Source organism: Thalia democratica, chromosome 2, assembly GCF_965202585.1.
Source record: "Thalia democratica chromosome 2, ktThaDemo2.hap1.1, whole genome shotgun sequence".
Taxonomy (NCBI): Eukaryota; Metazoa; Chordata; class Thaliacea; order Salpida; family Salpidae; genus Thalia; species Thalia democratica.
Window position 1 is genome coordinate 64,742,638 of NC_139166.1, and position 26,786 is coordinate 64,769,423.

The 26,786-nt window shown below is 25.0% G+C and overlaps 1 protein-coding gene across 1 annotated transcript; it reads right to left on the reverse strand.

The window, feature by feature from the left end:
- Window positions 1–15,842: 15,842 nt before the first annotated feature.
- LOC145830205 (histone H2A.V-like) lies at window positions 15,843–22,645 on the reverse strand. Its single transcript, XM_082938124.1, has 5 exons — window positions 22,599–22,645; window positions 21,622–21,696; window positions 21,139–21,252; window positions 19,391–19,520; window positions 15,843–16,097 (listed from the first exon to the last, which is right to left on the reverse strand). Exons 1-5 carry the CDS (start codon window positions 22,599–22,601, stop codon window positions 16,036–16,038), a joined length of 384 nt encoding a protein of 127 aa, XP_082794250.1. The 5' UTR covers window positions 22,602–22,645; the 3' UTR covers window positions 15,843–16,035.
- Window positions 22,646–26,786: the final 4,141 nt, after the last annotated feature.

Sequence of the window (26,786 nt, forward strand, 5' to 3'; positions counted from 1 at the left end):
TAAATTTTTAATATGTGTTTTTTCATAGCTACAAAAACTAAGTACAACAAAATGTATTTATTTAATTAAGTAAAAAGAACAAATAATAACACTATATTTAACTTTTTTGATGAGAGTCTAATGGGAACTACTTGTTTACACTCAGAAAAAATCTTATTTTAAAGTATAACAAAATTTCTTCTGCATATTTAAATATTGAATATGTTTTAATTACTTACTAAAACTTATGTGCGCACAAGTGTGAAATTCAAGCTTGTTTTATTTTTAAAGTAGCGCAAGTAGCTAAAGTTAAAGTAAAATAAGTTAATATAAACGTTCACATCCAAAATTATTTACAAGACCATGAAATAGTAATATTCTTATAGCTACGTCATCTTTTATTTTACTTGAGAAAGTTTTTATGTTTTTGTTTTTGTAAAGATTAAAACATACAACAGATTACCTTTTCATGAAATGAAACGCTTAAAAACATTAATGAATTGAAAAAAACTGTAAAAGCTTTTAATTAAGTAGCATTATACATTTTTATAATTGTTAAAAAATACAAATACTGCTTTACATGTGATTGACATTAAATGTTTAGATTTTAGAAAAGTACGATTTTATTGCTTTTAAAAAAAGGAAGTTTTATTGTGTAAATCAGCATTCAAAAAGCTATTTTATAATTTTTTTCTACTATACTTATCACAATCGAAATTATTTTTTTTAAGTGAAATATTTTTTAGTAATGACTCTTTTAGTGTTTTTATTTTATTGGTTATAGTATTGAACTTTTTTTTAATGTCTGTTTTAAATTTTATATTTTTTGTTGAAAGTGGAATTTTTTAATGTTACTGCATTTTTACAAAAAGCTTTTAAATAGAATTAAAAGGAAAGTTATAAATTAAGAAAAAATTCATTCAAATAATATTTTTTCGCATAAGTTTTTCAAAAACCAATGAAAACTTTGGTAAAGTTTGTTTTGATTGTTTCATTTACAATTAGTAAGCAAACAAATACACTTGTTATAAAAGGTAAGTAACAAAGTTATTCAAAGTTTGATAAGAGTTAATAACAAATATTTTAGTAATTAGAAGCTAATATTTTTTAAGCTAAAACTACATTACTTTCAGTATAGTACCTGTTTTTTTTTTCTTTACACCAATATTTTGTAAAAGAGGTTTCTTTTTAATCTTAACAAACAAACTTGTGTTAGTTTGTTTTAATAAAAAATTATCTTTCCATTCTAGATAAACTCTATTCAAAGTAACAGAGTTATAAACAAAATAGCTTATTTAATTGATTTGTTATAAATTTTAACAAAGGATATTTGCAATTTATGTTTTAAGTTGTTCAATACGTTTAATAATTGTATAAGATTTTGAACAATTAATTAAAATTTTAATAATTTCAGTTTTTCGAGTTTTTATAACTTTTTAGCATAATATAAGTAATTAAAATATTAAAATATATATGTTTGTTCTTAAATAGTAAAAGCAGTAATTTGAATTTAATGGATTTTGTTATGAAAAATATTAATTTCGCGCTTATGTTTTTATTTGCTTTAAAAAGTGAGCTACTATCCAAACAGTAAACAATAAAGTATTTTTAGTTTGTTCGTAAACAGTCGTTAACACAAAGTGTTCCAACTATAAATTTTTTTAGAACGTCTAGAAAATTTATATTTTTTCAGATTCGACTACCCCAGAAGATTGTTAGTAAAGTTGTTAGTATTAAAAAATTTTTTTTTAATATATCTAGCACGAAAATGTAGTTTGAAATTACTAGAATAACTCTAAAAGTACGTTTTTATAATCAAAAAAGTTTAAACTAAACAGAGTAAACTTTAAACGAAAGTAAGCTATGTGTCTATTTTTCACTTTTTAAAATCTTAATGTTATTAACTAATAAGTAGTAAAACTAATAAGAAGTAAAACTCATAATATATTTTTCTTTTATTTTTATAAACTTTGTTTAGTAAAATATTAATTTTACATATGATATTTAGAATTCTGTATTCTGTGTGGGTAATAAATTTGTATCAATAAACTTGATTCAATAAACTTTTTTTTTCAAACTTATTTGTAGTCAACCAGCGGCATTGCGTGGTATTTTTGTTAAGGGGTTCGGGGATTTAAAACTTTTTTTTTGAAGTAAATCAAGAACTTTTTGTATTACACCTACATCAATTCGTTAATGTAATAATATAGTATTAGTTTGTTTAACGACAAAAAAGGTGCTTTAAATTTTTGGTTTTTGGACCATGTGCATGAAGAATCTTTTCGGTTATCGAGTTGCACACCACGGATACCTTTTAACGTCTTGTCCAGGAAATATTTGTTTGCTAAAGAATTAAAGTTACTGTAAAAAAATATTTATTTCTAAATAGTTATAGCCATTTTTTATCATATAAAAGCTGGTCCTGCTTAAGTTCAACTTGTCTAATTGTTCTCGCGTTGTACTGAAATTTCAACGACGATCATGAATTTTGAATTCTTATGTTGTTTAGTTTCATGCAGTTCCAGCATATTTAAAGATGCAGCTGACACCGATTGAACTTGCAGCTCCGACTTATCGAATATGTGAAGGTCAAATGTAATAACTAAAAAAAAAACTTTATCAAAGAAATTAAATAAACAAAGAAAAAATATAAAACTATTCGTAAATTTTCTTTTTTCTTCTAATTATTGTTGACTTGCTGGAACAACACCCATCGCGTCGCCCCTAAATGCTAGTAGAAAGTGTACTAATGATAGTTCTTTCTGATACCAACTTTTTTTTTCAGATGAAACTACTGGATCTACATTCCAAGAAGATTGTTAGTAAAGTTTTTGCAGTTTTATTTCCTTACACAACAAAGACCTTTGCGAATGTTATAGTTAATCTTAAAGTTTATTTTCCAAAAAAAAAGTAAAACTCAAAATAAAAAACTTTTATTTTAAAGCAAGTGAGTTAAGTTGTAGGGAGTTTTAATTTTAAAGCTTGATATTCTTATTGATAGAGAAGAAACCAATCAAAATGTTATTTAAATTTTTTAACTATGTTTGAACCATTAACACTCTATTAAGATTATACAACAAACTTTGTGATTCAGACTCTCTATGCGACCTACCTTGCGGGGCCGATAGCTTGTGCTTGTATTTTGGCGGGAAAAAATATTGTAATTGTCCAAGTGGTAATATGGTTCTTTATAAAGATGGTTTCAGTTGCGATAGTATGAGTTAGTTGTTATTAAAAAACTTTAGTTGTATTTAGACCTTTAAGTGTTTAAGGTTTATTAACTTTTAAGCGTTGGAAAACTAAACCAATACTGTTTTTGATACAAAACTTTAAAGATATAATATTTGTTTTTATACTCAAGTTTTATCAAAGCAATGATTTTTCTATATGGACATATGTAAAGAAATATAGTTTAGATACATAAAAGTTTTTAAGGTTGTGTTTAAAATTTTCAACACTTTTTAACTTTATAAAACAAACCATATAAATATAGCGGTTTGTGACAAACTTAACCCATGCAATGAGAACCAGACTTGTGTTCCAATAGAAAACACTGTATTAGAATTCAGATGCCTAGTAAAAGATGGACATAGTTAGTTGTTAAAGTAGTTTTAGTTTAAAAAATAAATCTAATTAACAAAAAATAATAAGTGTGTCAAACATTTAAATTTGGTCAATTTTTAATAAATAAGGAAGTTTTGTTTTGATAATTAAGTTTTAATAATGTTCTTAATTAGTAAAGTACATTGTACTTAAATTACACAATAACTTTTTTGTCGCTTGTTTCAGATTTAAATGTTTTGATGTTATTTTACTCTAACAAAAATCTATTTAGTAATATTCTTAAAGTTACGGTATCTAAGATAAGTTTTTTATCAATGTTAGTAAAAATATTTTTTCATCTGATTTATTAGGTTGTAATTTAAAATATAGTTACAAAAAAAGTTATATAATAAAAAATTTTTTGTAGATACAACTGAAGTATATACTACAGAAGATTGTGAGTTTAATTTTTATAACAACAAAAAATATTCTATGATACCTGCCATTTATACATACTTTTTTTAAGCCTAAAACTCAAACTTAACTATGGATTTTTTGTAAAAAGTATATGATTTCATAAACTAAACTAACTATTGTAGTAATCATACATATTATGTTTAAACATATTAGAATTTTTTTTAATAAAATAGTTCAGTTTCTAACCAAAAGAGATACAAACAGTACTTTAAACTATCGAAATTTTTTTCATTCAAATTATCTGATTTAAAATCTAAAAATAAGAACTTTATTAGTCAATTTGTTGAATCATTTAAAATTCATTTAGCTCACTGATAGTTCATAAAAATAAGCGTAAAAAACTTTTTAAGCGTCTTAATTTGGTAACCAAATTCTATTGTTGTTTATAAAAGTTTCTAACTCACAATACAATTTAAAAATGTATTAAAACAAATATGCTTCGAGCGTATAACACTTGTTTATCACAAAATAAATGAGGAAGTATAATTTTTACAATTAAATTTAATTTTGTTCTTAATTAAATAATAACTTTTTTTGTATTTTTGTTTTAGAATAAAAAAATTTTTAAACAATTTTGTTGTATTCTAAAAATGCTCATTTTCTTAAACTTTTTTAATTTAGGACTTCTAAGTTTTGTTGTAAATAAATGTTAGTAAAATTTTCTTATCAAATAGTCTTTTAAGTTTTTTATTAAAAGTTAATTTGTTTTAGATAAAACTGAAGGAGTTTTACCAGAAAACTGTAAGTTTTTTATTTGATTCAATTTCTACCTAAAAAAATATATATTTACTTTTTTAATGAAAGTTAGTAACAATGAAATTTTACTTTTAAAAAGGTTTGATGTTTTTAATATAGATGTTTTGTTATTTTAAAGACTAAAATTCAAAATAAATAAACAAGTATTTAAATAGAAGCATATTTAAAAACTAAATTAACTTTTTTGTTTTTAAAATTGTTAAGCTTACTTTTTTTAACGAAGTGGTGACCAAAACTCAACAGCTCTTAACTTACTAAAACCAAACCTTTTCATAAAGTCTAATTTTTAAGTAAGCAACTCTTTAGTTTAGACTATTTCCCAAAAAATACAAGTTGAAACTTAATACTATAAGAAACAATATTTACAATAAGAAGGGACTTTTTATGACGAATATGGAGTTTTTATTTTCAGATTCACCATGCAACGCCTATTGTGGACAATCCGGGGAATGTTTTTACTTATTTGGTAAAATGCACTGTTCCTGCCCTAACGAACGGACGAGGCCGTATGTGGAAGGATTTAGGTGCAATATGTGTGAGTTTAAAAAATAACTAATCAATAGCTAGCATAATTTCTACAGCGTGCTAATTAAAACTTTTCTGAAAGTTGTTCTGTTTTGTGCAAGGTGTTGACGGCTACAAATTAGTTTAAAGTTGGGCAGTTCTAGTAGGAACTTTTTTTAACTTTAAAAAAGTTTTTTTTATGTTTAAGTAACATAGGTTTTCGGTTGCAAAGGTACAAAGTAATTTTAAAACTGCTATAGATTTGAGTTACAAAATAGTTTTTAATTTCAAATGTACAAATAAATTCTATTTGAGTTTAGTAGCTATACAACTCGTTACTATAAAACCCAAATTTCAGCATGACTTAATTTTTAATCGGCTAACTATTTTAAGTGAAGCTAATCAAAAATATAAAATTTGTAATTAAAATTATGAAACATAAACAATTTTATACCAAAAAAACGTACAAAACGTATAGCACAAACAGTATTTTCTACACTTTAAAACTGTTAAAAGCGTTAAATGACAACTAAACAGCAAAATACTTGTTCTGATTTCTTAAAGAAATAAAATCCAACAGCTATATGTGAATATGACAACCCCTGCGACAGTAACCATACTTGTGTTTCGAATTGGATTTTTTCTGATGAAATGTACGAATGTAAGCCGAAACAAGTACATCGTTAGTTATACAACATATTAATCTGTTACAGTTTGAACTTTTTAAATTTAAAATTATAAATTTGGGTAAGTCTCAGAGTTATTGCTTTGTAATGCACATTTTTAGAATAAATGTTATCAATAATGAGGTAGTAGTCTGTTACTCTTGTAACTAGGAACTTGAGATTTCTTCATAAGTACTTTTTTTAAGTATTGTGACGTCATAAAATGTTGAGTACTGTTTAAAAACTGTTTTAACTACAAAGTAACGCTAAGTTACACTCTTAACTAAAATCAAATAGTTATTACTTAATGTAATAGTTTATTTACAATCGAAACTCTTAAATGTGTGATTAAGTACAACACATATCAATTATTTTAAGTCAAATATCGAATTTTTATCCTATATTTTTCTTGTAAAAAAACAACTTATACTATTAAAACAAATCTAATAACTGACAATAGCTAATTTTATTTGCTTAACATAAACATAAAACCCTCAAGTGTATGATCAAATCTAATATATTTCAATTATTTCGTTGAACAACAAAAAAAATATTAATTATACCAGATGAACACGATGTTTGTGAGGAAATTAATGTTTGCCATGAAGATGAAATTTGCAAGCACTCTGATAAAATTAAAGATGGATACATTTGCGTTAAGAAGCACCCGAAACATAAAAAGAAGAAAAGTCAGTTTTGTTGGATAGTTTTTATTAAAACTTTGAAAGATATATTTTTAACTTATATAAAGTACTTTGTTAAGTTACAGCTATACGACAATATTTTCGACTTTCTGAAACTTTATTCAGAAACGTATTTACAACACAGTTTCTTTATTATTTAAAATATACCATATCTAAATAGACCATATAATAAATGTTAAAGTACTGAAATTATCACAGTTCATCGTCACCACGTGGCAAACTTTACATTGCATGAAGTGTTAAAACGTCGCAATCAGAGGAGGAAAGTCGTGATAACATTGGCCCTTTCGTTTGCGCCGATTGCTGTCTTGTTACTGGTTGTTATCGGATTCCTAGTTAAACTCATGTGAGTGCTTTAAATAAATGTTTTTAAGGTATAAAACAAGTTTGTTTTATTTTAACGCGTAAAAAAAAATTGGTCTATCAAGTTTTTCAAATTGAACTATAAATATAGTTGTTGTAATTGTATGTAAAAAATTGGATTAAAATAATTTGTTACCTAACTTACAACAATTATACAACGCTTGAAATACCTCAGAAGTTTTGTATGAAAGCATTACAATTTTATTTATTATTTCGCTTATGTAAATAAAAGCTGAAGAGAAGTAAAACAAAGCTTGAAATTTCGAAATAGATAGAAATTGACTGTTTTATGCTATTAATGTCAGTGTTTTATGCTAAAAATATATTTACAAAAGCAAATTAAACAAACACCTTGTTTTTGGGATAAACAAATTGATTTTCAAAATAAAACTTACCCCAAACTGTTTCTTCAAAATGCAAAAAGTGCATGAGCTGAACTAAACAAAGCTGTTAAAACTGCAAAAAAATTGTTAATAAAAAATTGTTGTACTTTTAATAGGTTTTTCGAGAAAACAGATGATCAGATCTTAGAGGAGCAGGAAGAAATGAACAGGCAGCTTCAGGAGGAAAACAGGAGAACCATGCAGGAGTTTGTGGATGAGGAAGTTTAAATCAGGAATTTTTTGGTGATGAGGTTTAAATCAGGATTTTGTGGATTAAAAAAGTTGAATTTATTTTATTTTTCGAGTGATAGTATTTTTGAATGATAAGGCTGCTTTGATATATTTCTTTATATTTATGTTTTAAATTGAGGTTGAAAAATTATTTTTAACTAATGAAAACCTGAAATACTTATCTGAATTTATTTATGTATTTTTTTAAAGAAAACTAAAGAAAAGATTTTTAAAAACAAAGAATATATATTGTTTAAATTTTAAGCACTGATACATGTTTTTTCCTGACTAGTTATCAATTTGTTTTTTCTACTTGCATTTGTTCCAGCAGTGCAATAAGTTTTTTCTTAATGTAATATTTGTGAGATTCAAGTGTGTATATTTACTTTTTCAATGTAACTACTCTTTCATTTTCTCTGTTAAGTTTTCTATTACTTTCTGTTTTCAAAAAATTCATAGCAAAGCACGACCTGATATAGTTATTTTTTTATAATGTTAATAAAATTATTTTAAATTTATTATAATTTATTTAGTTATTTTTGTTGAAAAAGTTTATATTCACTTTCTTAAAACAAAAATAAACCAGCTGAATTAAACCAGCTTTAGTTGCTTTATACATACAGGGTGTCCAAAAAACCTATAAACCTGGAATTGACAATTTAGGCTAAAAAACTTGAAATTTGAGCATATTGAAATAATAAATGGAAAAACTTAATTTTTTTATAAATTTCAACATGTTAAGTAGTAAAATTTCGATTTGACACAAAAAATATATCATATATATAAAAAAAAGTTGTCATCATCAAAATTTGTTATTAAAAAACACATTTAAAGTAGCTTATAGTATGTTTTCAATATTTTTATACTATCTAACACCGTTTATTACCTTAAACTTAACTTAAAACTAAAAAATGACCCAAAAATATGTATATTTAAAATCCTGGAAGAAATTTTGAAAACCTGGAGATTTTTTTTTTTTAATTTGGCAACCCTGTACATAAATATTTCAAAAGAAGTATTTTAGAGTTCAAAGAAATGCAAAACATTTATAAAGTTTTTTAATTTAGTTTAAATCTCTTTTACTGAATGTTCTAATGTGTATTGATAAGTTTTTAGCAACCACTTTAGTTAAAACAACATATCTTAGTTTAAAAATATAGACAAAAACTAACGACTGTAGGAATACAAATTTATAAAACTTTTTTCTAAAATACTGTTACCATTTTTTTTAACTAATGCCACTTCTATAAACTTATTTCACTTTTTTTTTTGGAGATAGTCATTACTCAAATTTTACATACTTTCTTAATTGTTAGATACCTAACAATGGAAAAATTATTTTGCAAATTACAATAATCGAGCTTTGACGTAACAAAATTGCTAGTGTAGAAAATAAACCATTTAAACACTCTAAATATTTTTTAAAGTTTGGATAAAATGCAAAACTTCTTTCCAGCTGGGCACAAAATCATTAAAAGAAACCTATAAAGAATCTTTTGAAAACAGTAAGTTAAATATCTATTAAAAATGAACTCCAAGTTTGTGATTGAGATTTCTTAGTCACTATTTGTCCAGTCTTAGCTCATTAAAGGTTTTCTAAGTTTTATAACAACTATACGCGTTTGATAAATTCAATTTGGTATACATTTTTGTTCTAAAAAAAGATTTACTTTTGGATATTATTATTCTTATAATTTTTTTTTTGTTGTCACTTTAGCTAGTTTTTCACAGTAGTTACTTATTAAAGTGTAATATCAATTTTGGATTACTTGGATCTCAATCTTTACAAACTTAATTTAAAATTCTTGTTTACACAATTTTGATGCTTTTTTAATAGGTTATCAACAGTCTTTACTTATACAAAATTAAGTAGTACTTGACAATAGTATACGTAAGGTGACAAACATAAGGCTGTTGCTCATTTACTTTAGTTATAATTTCTAGATGTATCGGAAATAACCAAAACAATTTAGCAAAATAATACAAAATTTATGACAATTATATAAAAAGTCATTGTGATACAAATTTTTAAATAAAAGGCAAAGATAAAAGATTGACAATTTTATTTTCTGTACTTGACTTAAAATTTATATGCTTTTATTATTATAAAATAACTATTTTATGCGTAAAAGTAAATACCCTGAGTCATTGGTTATCAAGAATAGCATGTTCATGACTTCAGAACATCTAGGATGCTCAGTAGCTATTTAATTGTTTAGAAGAGAGTTCAAATTTTTTTTTTGTTTTTCTTATCTTGAAGTAATTAAAATATTATTAACGGAAAGATATTAACTGTATTACACACATTTATATATGAATTAATTGTATGAATTAAAATGAATTACATGAATTAATACATAAAAAATTTTTGGTTATAAATTAAAAAACTAAGGTAATAGTGAGATTTGGAAATCTTGTTATATACCGATTATATGATGAAATGCACAGCAGTTACCACAGTTGTTACAGGACATTTTTATTGTTTTTTTTTAACAAACCAGAGTATTTAGAGTATTTTAGTTAGAAAAATCTCTAAATGGACAAATCCTTTTACTATAAGAAAGAAAAATGTGAACGCTCACAGTTAAGGTCAATGAATTGGTGTGGAGAAAGACCTTTCGGTCATTGAGCTGCCCACCATTTGCATGTAACTAATACTTTGAGCTAACTTTCAAACAACTAGGAAGAAAAAAACTTAAAAAGTATTTATATATAAATTAATATTAAGATTTATTTAAGTTTAAAAATGCTAAGCACCCTTTTATAACCAATTACTGCCAATATTGACCATGGAAACCATAGTCTACCATGCGCTCCACACCCCGTCTCCTCCCCTAGATTTCGATTATTATGATCATGTACATTCACATTTTTCTTGTTGCCCATTATACAAGAGCAACCACAAAAAATGCAACAAATGACTCAAAATTAAATATGAGGGTAAAATTGGTTATGTCATTATAAATAAAAAATTTAGTAAAATCATAACTGTATGAGCACCTTGTATTTTTAAATAGTGTCTATAAGTTTTTAGTATATGAGCTTGTAGGTAGGTATAAAATTTAAAATTATCAAAAATTTGTTTAACTATTTTATTGATTTGTAAACAAATCAGTTTTAATCAATAAAATATAGGACTAGTAACTGATTAAATTTGTTTTAAGTATATAAAATAAAATCCTACTACTGATAAAACTACTCCTCAAAACTTAACAAAAATTCAAGTTATATAAATTTTACGTAAACACAAAGCAAATTTTTCTTTAACAATTAAAACCAAACAACCAAAATAAGTAAAAAGTTTGAAGCTTATACAACTGAATTCAGGATCTCTATCTTTTTTAACAAATATAATACTTAAGATCTAGTAAAACAAATAACAATAATAAAAACACATACTTGTTCTATCACACTGTCAATGAGGATGAAACAACACTATCAATTTTAGATACAAGAAACAGAAAAAAAATAGTAATTTTAAGAATAACAAAACCAATTTAGACCAATCCAGCTCTACTTACGCCCATTTTATGAAACCAACAGCAATTAGCCCAAAAAATAAAGTGCAAACACCAACAACAAAGATAAAAGATTAATTAATGTTATGTAAAGATTAATTTTGTGAGTTTTCTGATTGTCTTTTAAGTAAATTATCTCTCAGTCCAAATTGAAATGCTCCAAGATAGCTTAGATCTTTTACGTTTCTGGGAAACTCTTTCCATAGTTTACAACCAAGATAGGACAATGACTTAAATCTAAATACATAAAGACCATTTACTCTGGGAAAAAATAGTTTGTTTCTGGAGTTCTTGATAGATGATTATGTATTTTATAAACGTTTGTAAAGTAAGGCTTAAAATTAAATAGTAGTATATCTCTTTTGAATTCGTGCATAAAAATTCTCAAGTCAAATTTGAACATACTTTCAATATCTAATAATTTCTTTTTCAAATTCAGACAAATCAAATTCCGAAAATTCAAATAAAAAAATACAAGACTATATTTCAATAAGTAACATAAATTGTCCTGTGTCACTCCTACTTCTATACCCTCCCAGTCTGATTCATATTCTGATGTCAGATCTAATAAATCAGCACAATATACATTTCCCTTATAAAAGGAGGACATTGTACTTTCCACTAACTCGGACAGAGCTAAGGTAGTAGAGTGTCCCTCCTTACATTCAAACTAAGAAGAATTCAAGATGTTGAAGTTCATAAAAACTTTTATAAACAACTATAAATGGCTTTTTCTATATTTTTGTTTATATTTGACAAGAGTGAAATATGTCAATAGTTTGCTAGAAGTGTTCTTGATCCTGCTTTGTATATAGATATAACTTAAGCCTATTTTTAAACAGTTTGAGTAATTACTTTCCCGAAATGCTTTATTAGTTGATACTAGTTTCTGGGGCTATATGATAGTTTATTTTTCTTAAGATTTTAATAGAAATATTATCTACACCACTAGGTTTATATGAACTTAAACTTTTTGTTATACTAATTATTACATTTTCATGTACATGAAACCAGACAAACTATTATAGTGGTATTTTGGGCTAAAGGAGTTTAGATCAAATTCTTTTTATAAGTAAGTTTATTTTCCAATATTGGCAAGATGTAGGTTCAAGTTATTTACAATTTTATCTGGACTAACAAAATATTTTTTTTAACTTCAAGTTTATGTGAATTTTTTTTTTTCTGTTTTGTTCTATATCATTAATTACCTTCCAAGTGTCTGCTGAATTTTTATTACAACTTCTAAAGCTTTTTTTTTCAAAATACCTTTTTTTTGAACGGTTTTAATTTCTGTAAACTTATTTTTCTTTTTTTTGTGTATGTTACTAAACTTATTTTTGCAAAGTATTTTGTAAAGATTGTTTTTATGCCTAGTAGATTTTAGAGTACCTTTGGTAATCCAGGATTTTGACATAAGTTTTAGTTAAGAATTTGGAAGTTTTTTCATAGTTATATTTTCATCACTTATCTCTTTAGCTTTATCTATTTAACATTCATACTTTGAATGCATTGAGTCTTTAGAATTAATAATTTATATATTTGAAATTTATTGAAAGTTGTGGAAATATCAATCATTAGTTTTTTGAGTTTTAGAAAAGTCTCGGTCAAAATGAATTTTAGAATTTATATTAGTCTTATTTTGAGTACAATTCTTTAATTTTACATATAGTGGGAAAAGATCTTAAATATCTGATAAATTTAAATTTAAATATTTTTGCTGGTTGGAGTAATAAAAATAACCAATGCTCCTCCCAGGTTAGTAACATTAATCACACTAATTACAAATTAATCACACAAAGCTACAAATTTCAACATAATAGTTTTTAATTGATTGTTCCTTATCTGTTTTGAGTAAATTTGTTTAAACATGCCTGAGCATGCAAGTATCTTTATTTTGTTGTGTGACATTTGATAAAAAATCTGAAAATTGTTTGATAACTCTGTAACTGAGGTCCCTAGATGACAATAATTAACCCTACTAATATTTTTTACCATCAACTCCCACTGATAATTCTACCCAAATTATTTATGCAAGGCATCTTGCCTACATTAAGCTTCAAGCGCTATATAAAATAAACAAGTTACAACAAGAACATCTACACTTAAGAATGTTTAAAAAATTTAATTATACTCAGGAGTGAAGTAAAATAGCGTCTAGTGCAGAACTGAAATTCATTTATTTCAAGACATGTTAAAACCTAATAAATTAGCGATTAAAAATTTTATAGATGGCTTCTTCAAATAATCAGAAAATATTTGTTTAAAAATGTTTACCTTTCACTGAAAATTTAAAATGTATTAGCTTTATGTGCTATATAAAAGATAGGCCAAGTAATTCAAATATTCTGCATTATATAATAAACATGTTTCATTGTAAGTTTCCAATTAATTTGTTATATATACAAGTCCATTATCCGTTTAAACTGTACCCGAAGTACACATTTCCTTAATGTTTTTGGCAAGTTTTCAAAATTTCATCCAGGTTTTTAAAAGCACAAATACTTGAGTTTATTTTTAATTAAGCTTAATATAAGAAATACTGCTAAACAGTAAAAAAAACAATGAAAAGATACTGTAAAGCTGCTTGTGTTTATTAATTTAAAAAAATTTGATGACAAATTTTTTTTTACCTTTGTGATAATCGTTTTTGTGTCAAATCATAACTTTACTACTTAAAATGTTGAAAATTCCATTTAATTTTTCAAAATTTCAGATTTTTTAGACGTAATTTTCAATTTCCAGGTTTTTTTGCAACCCTGAAAGTAAAAAATTTACGGCCTGCTTCGCGCAAAATTGTCAACGTTAGAGGTTTAGAGCTGTCTTTTTGTCAAGATTACAAAATCTTTTTAACCAGTACTTAGCTCTTAAATCTTATTTGTCAGAACCTTCGGTACTGTATTTTTTGTACTGACAATCATTACATTAGTAACAGAAGATTTTTTGAAATTATTTCGCAATTCCCTACTGAGAGGTAACTTTTTCACATGGATTTGGTATCATTATAGGTCAGTATGACGAGCATAAAGTTAATTTTATAGACAAATTTGTTAATTTAAAAATAAAACATAAAACTTTAAAGTCAATTATTTTCTTTATCTTAAAAGCTATCTAAAAACAATTTTTTTTATTTTAGAGAACGCACCTTTGTCTTTAACTTAAAAAAAAATATTTGGTTTGGGGTTGGAATTATTTCATGGGGTCCCTTCAAAAATATTTTTTTTTCATTATTATTGTATTAGAACCAAATATAAATATTTTTTTTTCCCTTATTTTCATGTTATTTAAACTCTTTAATGTTTATTTTATAAATAATGTTAATATCTACGTTTTGGCCCCAAATCAAAATGATGTTTATTACACTATCATTTGCCTTGGCCATTTCCTAAATAAAAAGTTGATAAAAGGAAAAAAAAATTAATAAAAATGTGAATTACAACAAATTTTATTAAATTATTTTAGTTTAATAAAATTTGTTGTAATTTACATTCTTATTTTTTATCTAGGAAATGGCCAAGGCAAATGATAGTGTAATATTCATCATTTTGATTTTGGGCCATATCCTAAAAGATATTAACATTATTTATAAAATAAACATTTAAGAGTTTAAATAACATGCAAAATAAGGGAAAAAAATACTTGAAAAAAAAAATTTATTTTTGGAGGGACCCATGAAACAATTCCAACCCCAAAACAAATATTTTTTTTTAATTAAAGACAAATGTGCGTTATCTAAAAAAAAAAATTTAGATAGCTTTTAAGATAAGGAAAATAATTAATATTAAAGTTTTATGTTTTCTAAAAATTAGTAAATTTGCCTATAAAATTATTAACTTTATGCTCGTGTCAGTATGAGGGATTAAGGCAATTGCTTTCAGAATCTTTAAGATAAAATACTGTTTCATTAGAACTATAATACAGTTTTTTTTTCTATTAGAATTAGACAATCTATCTTTTAATAAATGGTTATCAGCATACTTCTAATTTAACATTTTGCACTTACACTTTGCACTGATACGATCAATTTCTATAGTCATTAGTTTCATAACTAAAACAGCTATTTACGTATTAGGCCCCACTTAGTATAAAATAACAAATCTTCTTTAGCTATTCAAGATCTCACCATAAATTTAGTTGGCGCGTTTTCAGTCGAATAATTTTAGCACCAAACTTTCTGCTTTTTCGTCATTAACAGGGCTCTGTACAAATCTCCGGCCTTACCAAATAATAAATTACCAAATAATAAAATTCAAGTAAATAATAAAAATATTTACTAAAATAAAAAAACAGGGCAATGGTCGAAACTAGTCAACTTATTTTAGCCTCAATCAAAATTCTACCAGCGTGTTATTAATTTGATAGCTCAAAAGTACCTATTATAAGCTTAAGGATAATATATTAGTGCTTTATAAGCTTATTGTTTTAGGAGATAACCAATCAGGTGTTCTAGGACATTATTATCAACATAGCGTAAGAAACAATCGGAGTCCCTAGGCCTTACCGAAAACACATTTCAGGCAATAATATAAATTTTTCAAGATCCTCAACTTTGAAATATTAGAACACAGTTAATTAACGGGAATTTCGAGCTTGATGTTTTTAGAACCAAACAATTGTTGGATTTTTTTACTTAACAGGGCTCTATACTCAGACCCCTAAAACCTTGCCGAATTAAAAAGGTAACATCATAATACTGGGAGTTTTTGTTTTTTTTTTGTTTATTCAACTAATAGCGATGTATATATATACCAATAGAAACGAAGACACAACTCAATAGAGGAGAGAGAATATACAAAATACTCGATGTGTTAGAAAATTTATATAAACAACATTTTTTTCAATATAGAGGAATGACAAAATACATTAAAACTATCTCTCCATCTTTTATATGCAGAATTTTTAAAATTTATTTTATTTATTTTTCCTGCTGCTGTCCCTTCTTGCCCACCAAGCTCTTGTGGATGTGGGGGATGACACCTGAAATAAGATTTCAATTAAAATAAAAATATTAGTAATTAAAAGAAATATTAATTGAATTGTTTTGTTATAAAAAATTAACTTAACAGAAAATACAAACTTAAATAATTTAATTATTAATTGAAAATTAAATTAAATAGATAGAGCACATGCTATCATTTATTGTATACTTTTTTTACTTTCAATAAGTATATTTAAATTTAATATGTTCACTTGTTTTTAACATTTAATAAAAACAATTTCTTGTTATTTTCTTAATACTAGTTATTTCAAGTATATGCAAAATATATTTTTCTTTTAAACTTTCTGCAGAAGGCCTCACTTTAATTTAATTATTGTATTATGTTTTCTAATCAAAACATTACTTATATAAACTTAATGTGTTGCACATGCTTCTTTGCAATACTTATACTTATTTCCTTTACACTTTTAATTATTTTTTAAATTTAAATTAGGTTTAACTTGTACATATTTCTGTTAAATTAGTTAATATAAAATTAATTGTTGACCGATACTTAAACATATACATAAATCTGACTGCATTATACATAATATATTAAGTCGGAATTGTGCCATAATATTGGAACTTTATATGTATGCAGACAAAACCGCACAGCATTAAACATACAATTAGCATTGAGACCGACATATTGCACAAGTTTTATGCAACAATTACCAACATACTTAAGCACAGTAGCTTTCCAAATTGTCAACTCAATTTACCGATTTAAATTGTTGCCTAGTGTGCACACAAACGATTACTTTGTAGTGTTTATATATTTAATGTAAATATGCATGTAAGGAATTAATTTATGCTTAAAATTTAGTAGTTATAAATAAAACATTTACGCGCGAAAAAGTATTTACAACAGAACCCACAACAAGTATTTAATTATTTAAGCACGGAGAAAAATGCAGCAGCAGCAAGGAAAAACTTTTCACCGCGCACAATGTGCAGTCAAGCGTGAAATTATAGCGCCGGCCACAAACTACTGCGCACACAAAATAAATGTTTTATCACACTAAAAAAGAGAAAATTCGCGGCAAAACATCAAATATTTAAAAGTACAATATTATCTTTGAGAATGAACCCAGTTTAAGTTTTGAAAATAGGAAAAACAAACAAAAATTTTTCTGGTTTAAGTGACGTCACAGAGACGATACTAACTAACAATACAAACAATTGAGCGCGCGCGGCAACAGCTAACAAAAAGCGCAAACACTTGAAAGTTGCGAGCTTGATTGTGACTCGACAATAGTATAAACCAAAACCTGCTATCTGGAATTTGGGCGCGATTTTAAACTTGTACTAATTTTTTCACTCCCTAATGATTTTATCAGTGATTAATTTATTTGCTTTGCTCAAAACCGATTGTCGTATTTTAAATTTGTTTTTTATCTCTTTTTGACATATATATCACCCGTATTAACCGTGGAAACTAAATCGAGTGAGTCATTTGCAGATTTAAATATAAGTATTTATAACCAATACTTTACATTTTTGATGAAACTGATATGACTATTTTATAGTTAAAAACTGTGCAAATCAAAGAAGTTTCTGTTAAGTTTGGTTAAACGTTCGATAAAAATTGATTATATTTCAAGTATTTGAAGTGCGACTCTTGAAGTACATATGTAAAATTTTTGTACTTCAAGTTAAAATTTAAGTTTATATAAAATTATAAAAAACACATGAGATGAACTTAGTATAATTCTTAATATAGTTATTTTTAAACCTAAAGTTAAACTTTGATATTTGAAGTGCGATATTGTAATATATACGTAAAACTAGTTTTCAGGTTAAAACTTAAGTTGAACATACTTGTTTTACATGGAGTTGATAAAAATAGCTACTATTAACATAATAGCTACTATGTAAATAACTTGTACAAGTAACACATAGTTTAAACAATTGTTTTTAACTTATTATTTAAAAACTTATTAAATTATTAGTAGGAAACTGAAACTAACCATAGAAACTAACCACTTATAGTTTATTTTTTTGACTAATTTAAGGCTTAAAGGACGCAAAAATATTAAAGGACTATTATATTAAAGTATAAAACTTTATATTATCTATCTGAAATTCAAAAAATTATGTAATAATAGATTATTTACTATATAATATATATATATACATATATACTATTAAATTTATATTTAGTACTACCAAAATATAATTTTTTCATTAATATATTAAATTCATAATGTAATTCAAACTTTTGCTAAGTTATTTGTAATTGTAATTTATAAAACTTGGATACAAATTTTATGTTTGTTTTGGTAGTAAATTCTATTTTAGTGGCATTTTTGTTAATAAATAACTACAAACAATTGTTGCTTACATTCAAGTATCCAATTTTAATAAAATACAAATATCATTAGTTTTTACGTAATTGGTTGCAAGTAAAAACTTTTTAAACAAAAACACTCATCTTGTTCGATTTTTATAGAATTCGGCTTCAGGGCAAAAAAATGGGGGCGGGGAGTTGTTATTAATTTAAAGTTTACAAATCTTTTGACATGTAAGGAATTTCAAAAATTATCTTTTGTAACTCTATAAACTGGAGTTCAAACTAGCTTTCTGACTACTGACTCACACATTGCGAATATGAATACTTATGCAAATGGAAGTTTAATTACATTTAATTAATCTCAAGTATTTATATATACATGTATAATTAAGTTTACAAAATTTGATAAACAATTGGTAACAGAGCACATATTTAATATTTGTATTTTACATTTTTTAGATTTTAAATCTATGCATGTGTACGTAGCAATGAAAAAAAACTTCAAGTAAAGCTACACATGGAACAACAATACTGAAACCTATTTGGTTATTTTCCCAAACTTTTTCTATATAGACAGACAGTTCAAAATGTGATAAATAATTCTTTATTTATAAGTATTTTTCAAGTTGATAACCATGTTTTAATTTTCTTTTTTATACAATATGTAGGACAGTAAACTCTGATTTAAAATAAAACTAATGATTGGCCCAAGCTAAACATTTTATAATGGCAATTTAACAGATTTTTTCAAGTTAACAAATATTTATTAAGAGATTAATTTACTAAATATACCTGGTTTAATAATTAACTACGTCATTTTCAACCAAACAAACATTCATACACCCCTTTTTAATCCATATAATCCAAGCAATTTCATACCAAAATATCTTGCGCCAGGCCTTAACTTATCAAACTATAAATAAAATAAAACTATTTTATATAACAGTATATAATACATTATATATTTATTATATATAAATAATGAATCAAAACACTCACCACCACCGGCGATGGTTGCCTTGATGAGCGAATCAAGTTCCTCGTCTCCTCTGATGGCCAACTGCAAGTGACGGGGGGTGATTCTCTTCACTTTCAAATCCTTGGAAGCGTTACCGGCCAATTCCAATACCTGTAGGATGATAAATTGTTGTTTTTTGCATTTACGGAAAGTATTAAACAGTTGTATTTATAATTGTTCACATGCAATACTTGAAAAACATTTGTGAGTTTTTACTTTTCTTAACTTTTAAATATATGTGTGGATGGTTGAGATTCTGTGTTCTTATTACTTAAAATTTTAAACTTGTTAATGTGATGGTAGAATCTAAATTGAGTGAAGTGAATATAGATTAATACAGATTACGTCTTTTGAACTTTTTATTTTTAATTGAATTACTTTTATATTTTTTATTATCGATTAATTGTTTATAGATGAAAATTAAGTTAAAAATAAAAAATAATAAAAACAAGGTTGATATGGGTCTTTAACAGAATTTTTACATTCTTATTCATTTGAAGTATTAAATTCTTGTAAATTATTGGAAATTGCTTAATTTAGCGCCAAATTTATTTGTAGATTCTGAACAGTTCATACAAACTCAAACTTTGTGTTTATTTATTTACTTTATTTAGTACTACTTTTCAAAGCAGGAAGCGATTTTTAATCATCTATTTATAAAATACTTATTACATTTATTCATAGTTTTCTTTATTAGCATAGCAATCACATAACTCCTGGCTTTTGCAAGGGTTGCCACTCGCTTCTTCCAAATTTCTTCCAGGTTTTTAAAATTTCTTCCAGGTTTTAAAATTACACATTTTTGGGTCCATTTTTAGTTTCAAGTTAATTTCTATATAAGAAACTGTGTTAAATAGTATAAAAACATTTACTGTAAAGATACTTGAAATGTGTATTTTAATAAATAAATTTTTTGATGATGAAAAAAAATTTATTAATATGATAGAAATATTAATATGATGTCAAATCGGAATTTTAATACTGAAATGTTAAAATTATTAAAAATTCCAGGTTTTTTTCAAAATTTCTCAAATTTCAGGTTTTTCTAGGTTATTTTGGCCAAAATTTTCAAATTCCAGGTTTTTCCAGGTAAAGTGGCAACCCTGTATACAGTTTTATGTTCAGTTTAGTGATTATTAAGTTGTTATACTTAGAATTCCTAATTTAGAAAAAATTGTTTTTATACACAGTGAGGTTTACTTGGTTGTAATTGTTTTTTATTAATTTAGTGACCAGAACTATGATTATTTAACTATGTATATTTGGTCTATTCTTATATCATTAATTAATCAAACTTATTTTATTTATGAATTTAAAAAATGGAAATAAATCCTAAGAAACAATACATTTTTAAAACAAAAAATTGTCATTTTTGTAGTAAAACATAATCAGATACTACTAAGTTAAAATCATCAGTTTCTAAGAAAAAAGGCAGCAGTTAAAAAGTTTTTAAATAGTTAAGTACTATTTATTTAATTAAAAATGTTAGTTAGGTACTTATGGACCGAATATGTGTAAATACTTTGGTTTGATTGTTAACTTATGATTTAAATTTTTCAAACTTTTGAAAACAGTACTTTTTAGAAATAGAAGTTTAATAAAACTTATCTATTTTATTGTGTTCCTTACCTCAGCAGTGAGTAAAAAAGTTTGGTTGTAAACACCAACATTACTGTACAACACAAAGCAGTTAGCTATTAACTTAATTTTAATGAACAATCAAACAAACCTCAGCAGTGAGGTATTCAAGGATGGCAGCGGTGTAGACTGCAGCGGTCGCTCCAACTCGGCCCTGGGAAGAAGCCTGGTTCTTCAAGTGACGGTGGATACGTCCGACTGGGAACTAAAAAGATACAGTTTACAATTACAACTCCAATTTAAAAATGTCAAATTTAAAATGCAAATTTTATTGATAGCTACAAAAATTGAGACATAGCAAGATATTTTCAATATACCCAAAAAAAGATCTTTTAAAAATTTTACTGTGATTCAATTAATTACTATTGTACAATCAATTGTATCTACAAAACTTTGAAATTATTATGTTGCTTTTTAATAAAATAATAAACCCTAATTAAATGTGTACATTTTTATTGTTTTTTTGTTTGTAAACTGAAAATTCTGTACATAACCAGTGTTACAAAAAAATTGTCTTTTTTTCAACAGTATACATACAAATGAATTAGAAGTATGTTAAAACAAATCATCTTACCTGGAGTCCGGCTCTTGATGACCTGGATACTTGGGATTTGCGACCTGCTTTACCTGCAGCTTTGCCTTTTCCTGACTAAATTTTTTGTTAAAATTATATTAGTTTATTAAATCATATTTTGGATTATATTTTAACTGAAATTTCAAGTTGCCACTCTTTGAAGCAAAAACCAGAGCCAGCCTGAGTTGGTGAGAAAGTTTAAAATACTTGAACAAATATACTGCTAACCAGACTTGGGTAATTAAAATTCATATAATAACAAAAGAATTTAATATTTAAAAATAAAAAATTATTGTTGATAAGAAAAAAAACTTTTAATCATAAAAACTATCCAGAAATTTCAAAAAAAATCCAAAGCAGAAACAATTAACAGATACAAACTGGAAACTAGTTTAAGTTGGCCTGAGATTTCCAAGCTAGCCAGACTGACTTGAGTTGTGTGGCAACCCTGTTTTGGAAAATTTTGCTTAATGTCTGCTGTTTTATAAATTTAATCAATGTCAATAAGTTTTTAAATTTTAGTTCTTAAATTGAAGAAACCAGAAGTTTGGATGGTATTTAGAGACAGTATTCACAGAGTTGCCACTCTTTTTTGTCATAAAATATCCAATGTGACCAAAAAAATTTTTTTGGAAATAAACACCAGAGTTTTTTTTTTCAAAATCAATAAAAATTTGGTTTTTGAAGAAAACTAGTGAATATCAAAATATTGAAACTTGCAAAACATAATCTTATTCAAATTATAGGAAAAAAAAACTAGACTAGATTTTCAAAAAAAAATGAGTGTTATAGTAAAATATATTAAACTAGCATGAGTTGTTTTAAGTTCAAGCAGCCCAATTAAATTAACTCAGAAAATTAAACTGAAGTAAAATAATAATTTATATCTAATTAATTCAGAATTGTTTGAATTCTACTATAATGTAAAAATCGAATAATAATGCAAAAGAAAATTCTATTTAAAAGATTAAACTTACCATTTTTCCTGATTTGGTGGTGAAAACTAATCAAATATTAAAAATCTGTAGAAGTTTTTATCATTAGTTATTGCTTAATAAATATTATTCATTAAATCACTTAAATTAACATTAAAAAATATTGTAATAAATATTTAATACACACAGTAAACTCTTTGAAAATATTCATTGTGTGGGAATTGACATAGCAGAAATCTGAAATATATTTGACTTTCCTTCCAGCTTCATATTTTGTCTTAAATTTTTTCAAGATTCTTATCAGTTGGGTTTTTATTCTTATAATACTTGTCCACAAGAAACTAATGATGACAATTCAAATGCTAAAGTTTATGACAACAACTTGAATTTAATGACATTTTGGGTTTTTATTTAAACTTTTTAAGTAAATTAATTTTTTTTAATTTACATTTTAAATTAATAACATGTAGTGATGTTTTTATTTTATAAATAATGCAGTTAAATTTTTATGTAAAATGACAAAAAAAATTTAACTGTAATTTATGTTGTCATTATTAGTTTTTGTGCACATAAAAAAATGATAAATAGCACATTGGTTATAAACTAACATCCTGTAAAATTAAAGATAAAAATGTGAAGAATAAACATAAAATTTAGCATTAGAATTTGAGTAGTATTAAAAACAAATGGATAATTTGATAACAGGATTGCCTTTTGTTCTTTGAAATTTTTTTCCAGGTTTTCCAAATTTCTTCCAGGTTTTTAATACTAAACATTTTTGGGTCTATTTTTGGTTTAAAGTTAAGTCTAAGGTAAGAAACTGTGTTATATAGTATAAAAACATTTAAAAGATAATATAAAGCTACTTCAAACATGTTTTTTTATAAAAAAAAATTTATTGGTGACAAAATATTTTATTAATATGATAGAATTTTTGGGTCAATTTGAAATTTTACTACTGAACATCTGAAATTTATTACATTCCAGATATTTCCAGGTTTTTTTGTTCAATATTCCAGGTTTTTCCAGGTTTTTTTTCAAAATTTCTCAAATTCCAGGTTTTTCCAATTTATTTTCGCCTAAGTTGTCGAATTCCAGGTTTTTCAAGGTTTTTCCAGGTTTCCAGGTAAAGTGGCAACCCTGATAATTGGATAAAGATTGTAAAACTAAATTTTGAATATACCTCCCTTAAATTTATTTTAACTTTTGTGATGAGCTAATATGGTCAACACATTAACAAAAAACAGCAATTTGAAAAAAAAACAATACATGCACAAACTAATTTCTGACTATAGATGTATAAAACTTATGTGAGAAACTGAAGTTAAATATATAACACTAAATGATTACTGCATAATAATAAAAACTTTAAATATAAAACATGTATTTATTAGTAAGAAAAACTTTTATCTTCTAACTGAAATAAAATAACAATATTTATGAGGCTAGTATAGAAAGTTGATACTAAATTGTGTACAATTTCATGCTCTAAAAAAAATAAAATGAAATTACACTGAATTATGTTTTGCTTTTGACCAAGAGAACACCATTACAACTTTTTAAAGTTATAATCGAACCATTATTTAAGTTAATCCCTCCACTAATACATTTTTAGAGTGAAACAAGAACATTTGTTTACTTTAAAATGTAATTATTTTTTACTAAATGCTAATATATTGAGTTTGTTTAGATTTATCAAGCATTATCAACAATGCTTATATAGAACATGAAATATACTCAATTGCACATAAAATATTAAACTTGTAACTTCAAAATACTACAAAAAATCTGATATAGCAATGTATACTAACTTTTAATATATTTAATTTTATTATATTAGTTTAGATTTACTTTCAGCACATTAAGTCATCTGTAATTTTCAATGTATAGTGTAAACTTGTATAATTTTACTATACAGTGATAATTTTTGTCCCAGATGATAATATGCTTCTATATACCATTTTAGTTGATAAAAATAAAACAAACTGATCAAGCTTTTATGTTTTCTATTCCTATCAACATTTTTCCATTTCTTTTATTACATTCCAGCAAAATCAGCCCACTGTAATGTTGTTCAGCAAATTATGAATTTTGGAGCCAAAAGGAAAATTTTTTGAGGGAATTTTAAAAATGAGCCAAATTGTGCACGCTTCGTTAGGCACAGTCTTTTTAACTTAATTTAGCACAAAATTACTAGAAATTGTTTTTGACCTTACAATAAACTTTAAAAAAAGAAAACATATAAAAAATTTGTATTTTGATTTTTTCTTTTTAATACTTTTTTCTTAGATTTTTATTTTTAAATCTAATACTGAAGATAAGTCTGTTTAAAATCTTAAGTCTTATTAAAAGAATTACTAGTTTTTATTAAGCTATAAATTTTTTTAGTTTTATGAATGTATAAACTTTAAAAAAACTATTCTACTTAAATACAATAAAATTAAAGCTACTTTAATTTAATAAAGTTGACATTCTTTAAACTAAAACTTTCAACATTCTTTTTATAGTTTTTTATACTATAAAAACCTAACTTGTAAAAAAATCTTTCTTAGTAACTAACATGTTTATTTATAAACAAAGTATATAGAGTAGATTTGTTTTCAAAAATAGTTTAAGTATAACAAAAAATTAAGTAGTTATTTTCTAGTAGATTAGTTATAGTAGATAGTTTAAAGTATCTAGTTATTTAATTTATATTTTAAACATATTTTTAAGTTATATGTGTTAAGTAGTTTTTTTGTGCTTTCTTAACAAGTAATTTAAAAAATACTATTAAATATCTGGTTTTAAAAATACTATTAAAAATATTGAGACTTTTATTGACATTTATATATTATCTACAAAAAATTACACAGATAAAGATGCTATTTTCTATTTTTGTTAAAAGATTTTGATTACATACAAAGATTCAATTTGTTTATTTTACATATAATAGGATTAAAGATTTTAAGATAACTTAAAAGTTACTGAATAGAAGAACACAACACTTTGTTTGTATATATAAAGTAATAACAAAGTTATTACAAAGTATCTCTTATGTTTTACTTTCAAGCATCTAACTACAACTTATTTGAAAGATCAACTTTTAAACATTGTCTCTTTATAAATGTAAATTTAAATTAAAGAATTTTTTTTTTTTTTTGAATAGATAACTTTATTTAGTCAGTCACATGGGTTTATTGCTGTGCTGTTTTGTTTTTATGGGAAAGTGTTCACATTTACAATAATAGAAACTTGAATTATGATAATTTATCATAATTTCATAAGAAAGAATAAATATATAATTTCTTAAGCTTTGAATATAAAGAGGTACGTGGACTGTTGAGACAAGTAAATGAAAAATTAGAGCAGAAAGGTGTAATAATAAAGCCCTATCCATAAAAATAAATAATTAATAAAGACATCACTTTATGCGAAAGACTGAATAATAACGTTTACTCTATTTTATGTACCTTTTACCAAAAATCTAGCATATAAACATATCAACTATATTTTATTATTAATCTAGATTTTTTGCAGACACTTAGTTTGTATAATGAATTTATACTTTGTTCAGAAAGTTTAACAAGTAAAAGAAATCTTTAAAATAGAAGGATAAACCTTTTAAATCTATTAAAAAACGTTAATTTTTTGTATTGATATAAGAAAAAAGATTATCTGGCGATTCAAATTCTGTCAATTCTACTTTGGACAATTTAAAAACGACAACTCAAATTCTGTCAATTCTAGTTCGGACAATTCAAAAACGACAACTCAAATTCTGTCAATTCTAGTTTGGACAACTCAAAAACGACAACTCAAATTCCGTCAATTCAAACTCGGGCAATTCACAAACGACAACACAAATTCCGTCAATTCAAACTCGGACAATTCACAAACGACAACTCAAATTCCGTCAATTTAAACTCGGACAACTCAAATTCCGTCAACTCAAATTTTGACAATTTAAACTCAGACGTCTCAAATTCCTACAATTAAAACTTCGGGCTTATGAAAATAACATTGACTCTTAATTCAAATCTTAGCATTAATACTGGAAGATAGTTTTTGCAGAAAAAAAAAATTTTGAGATGTAACAAGAATTGTAAAAAAAATCTGATATAGCGGTATGAAATTAAAAATTTTCACTGCAATTTTCTCGGAATTTAAAAGTTCACTAAAAACCTATCTCTTCTTTCATCTTTTAAGAAATTTAATTTAAATTTTTAAAAAAGGTGTTTTATAATATTA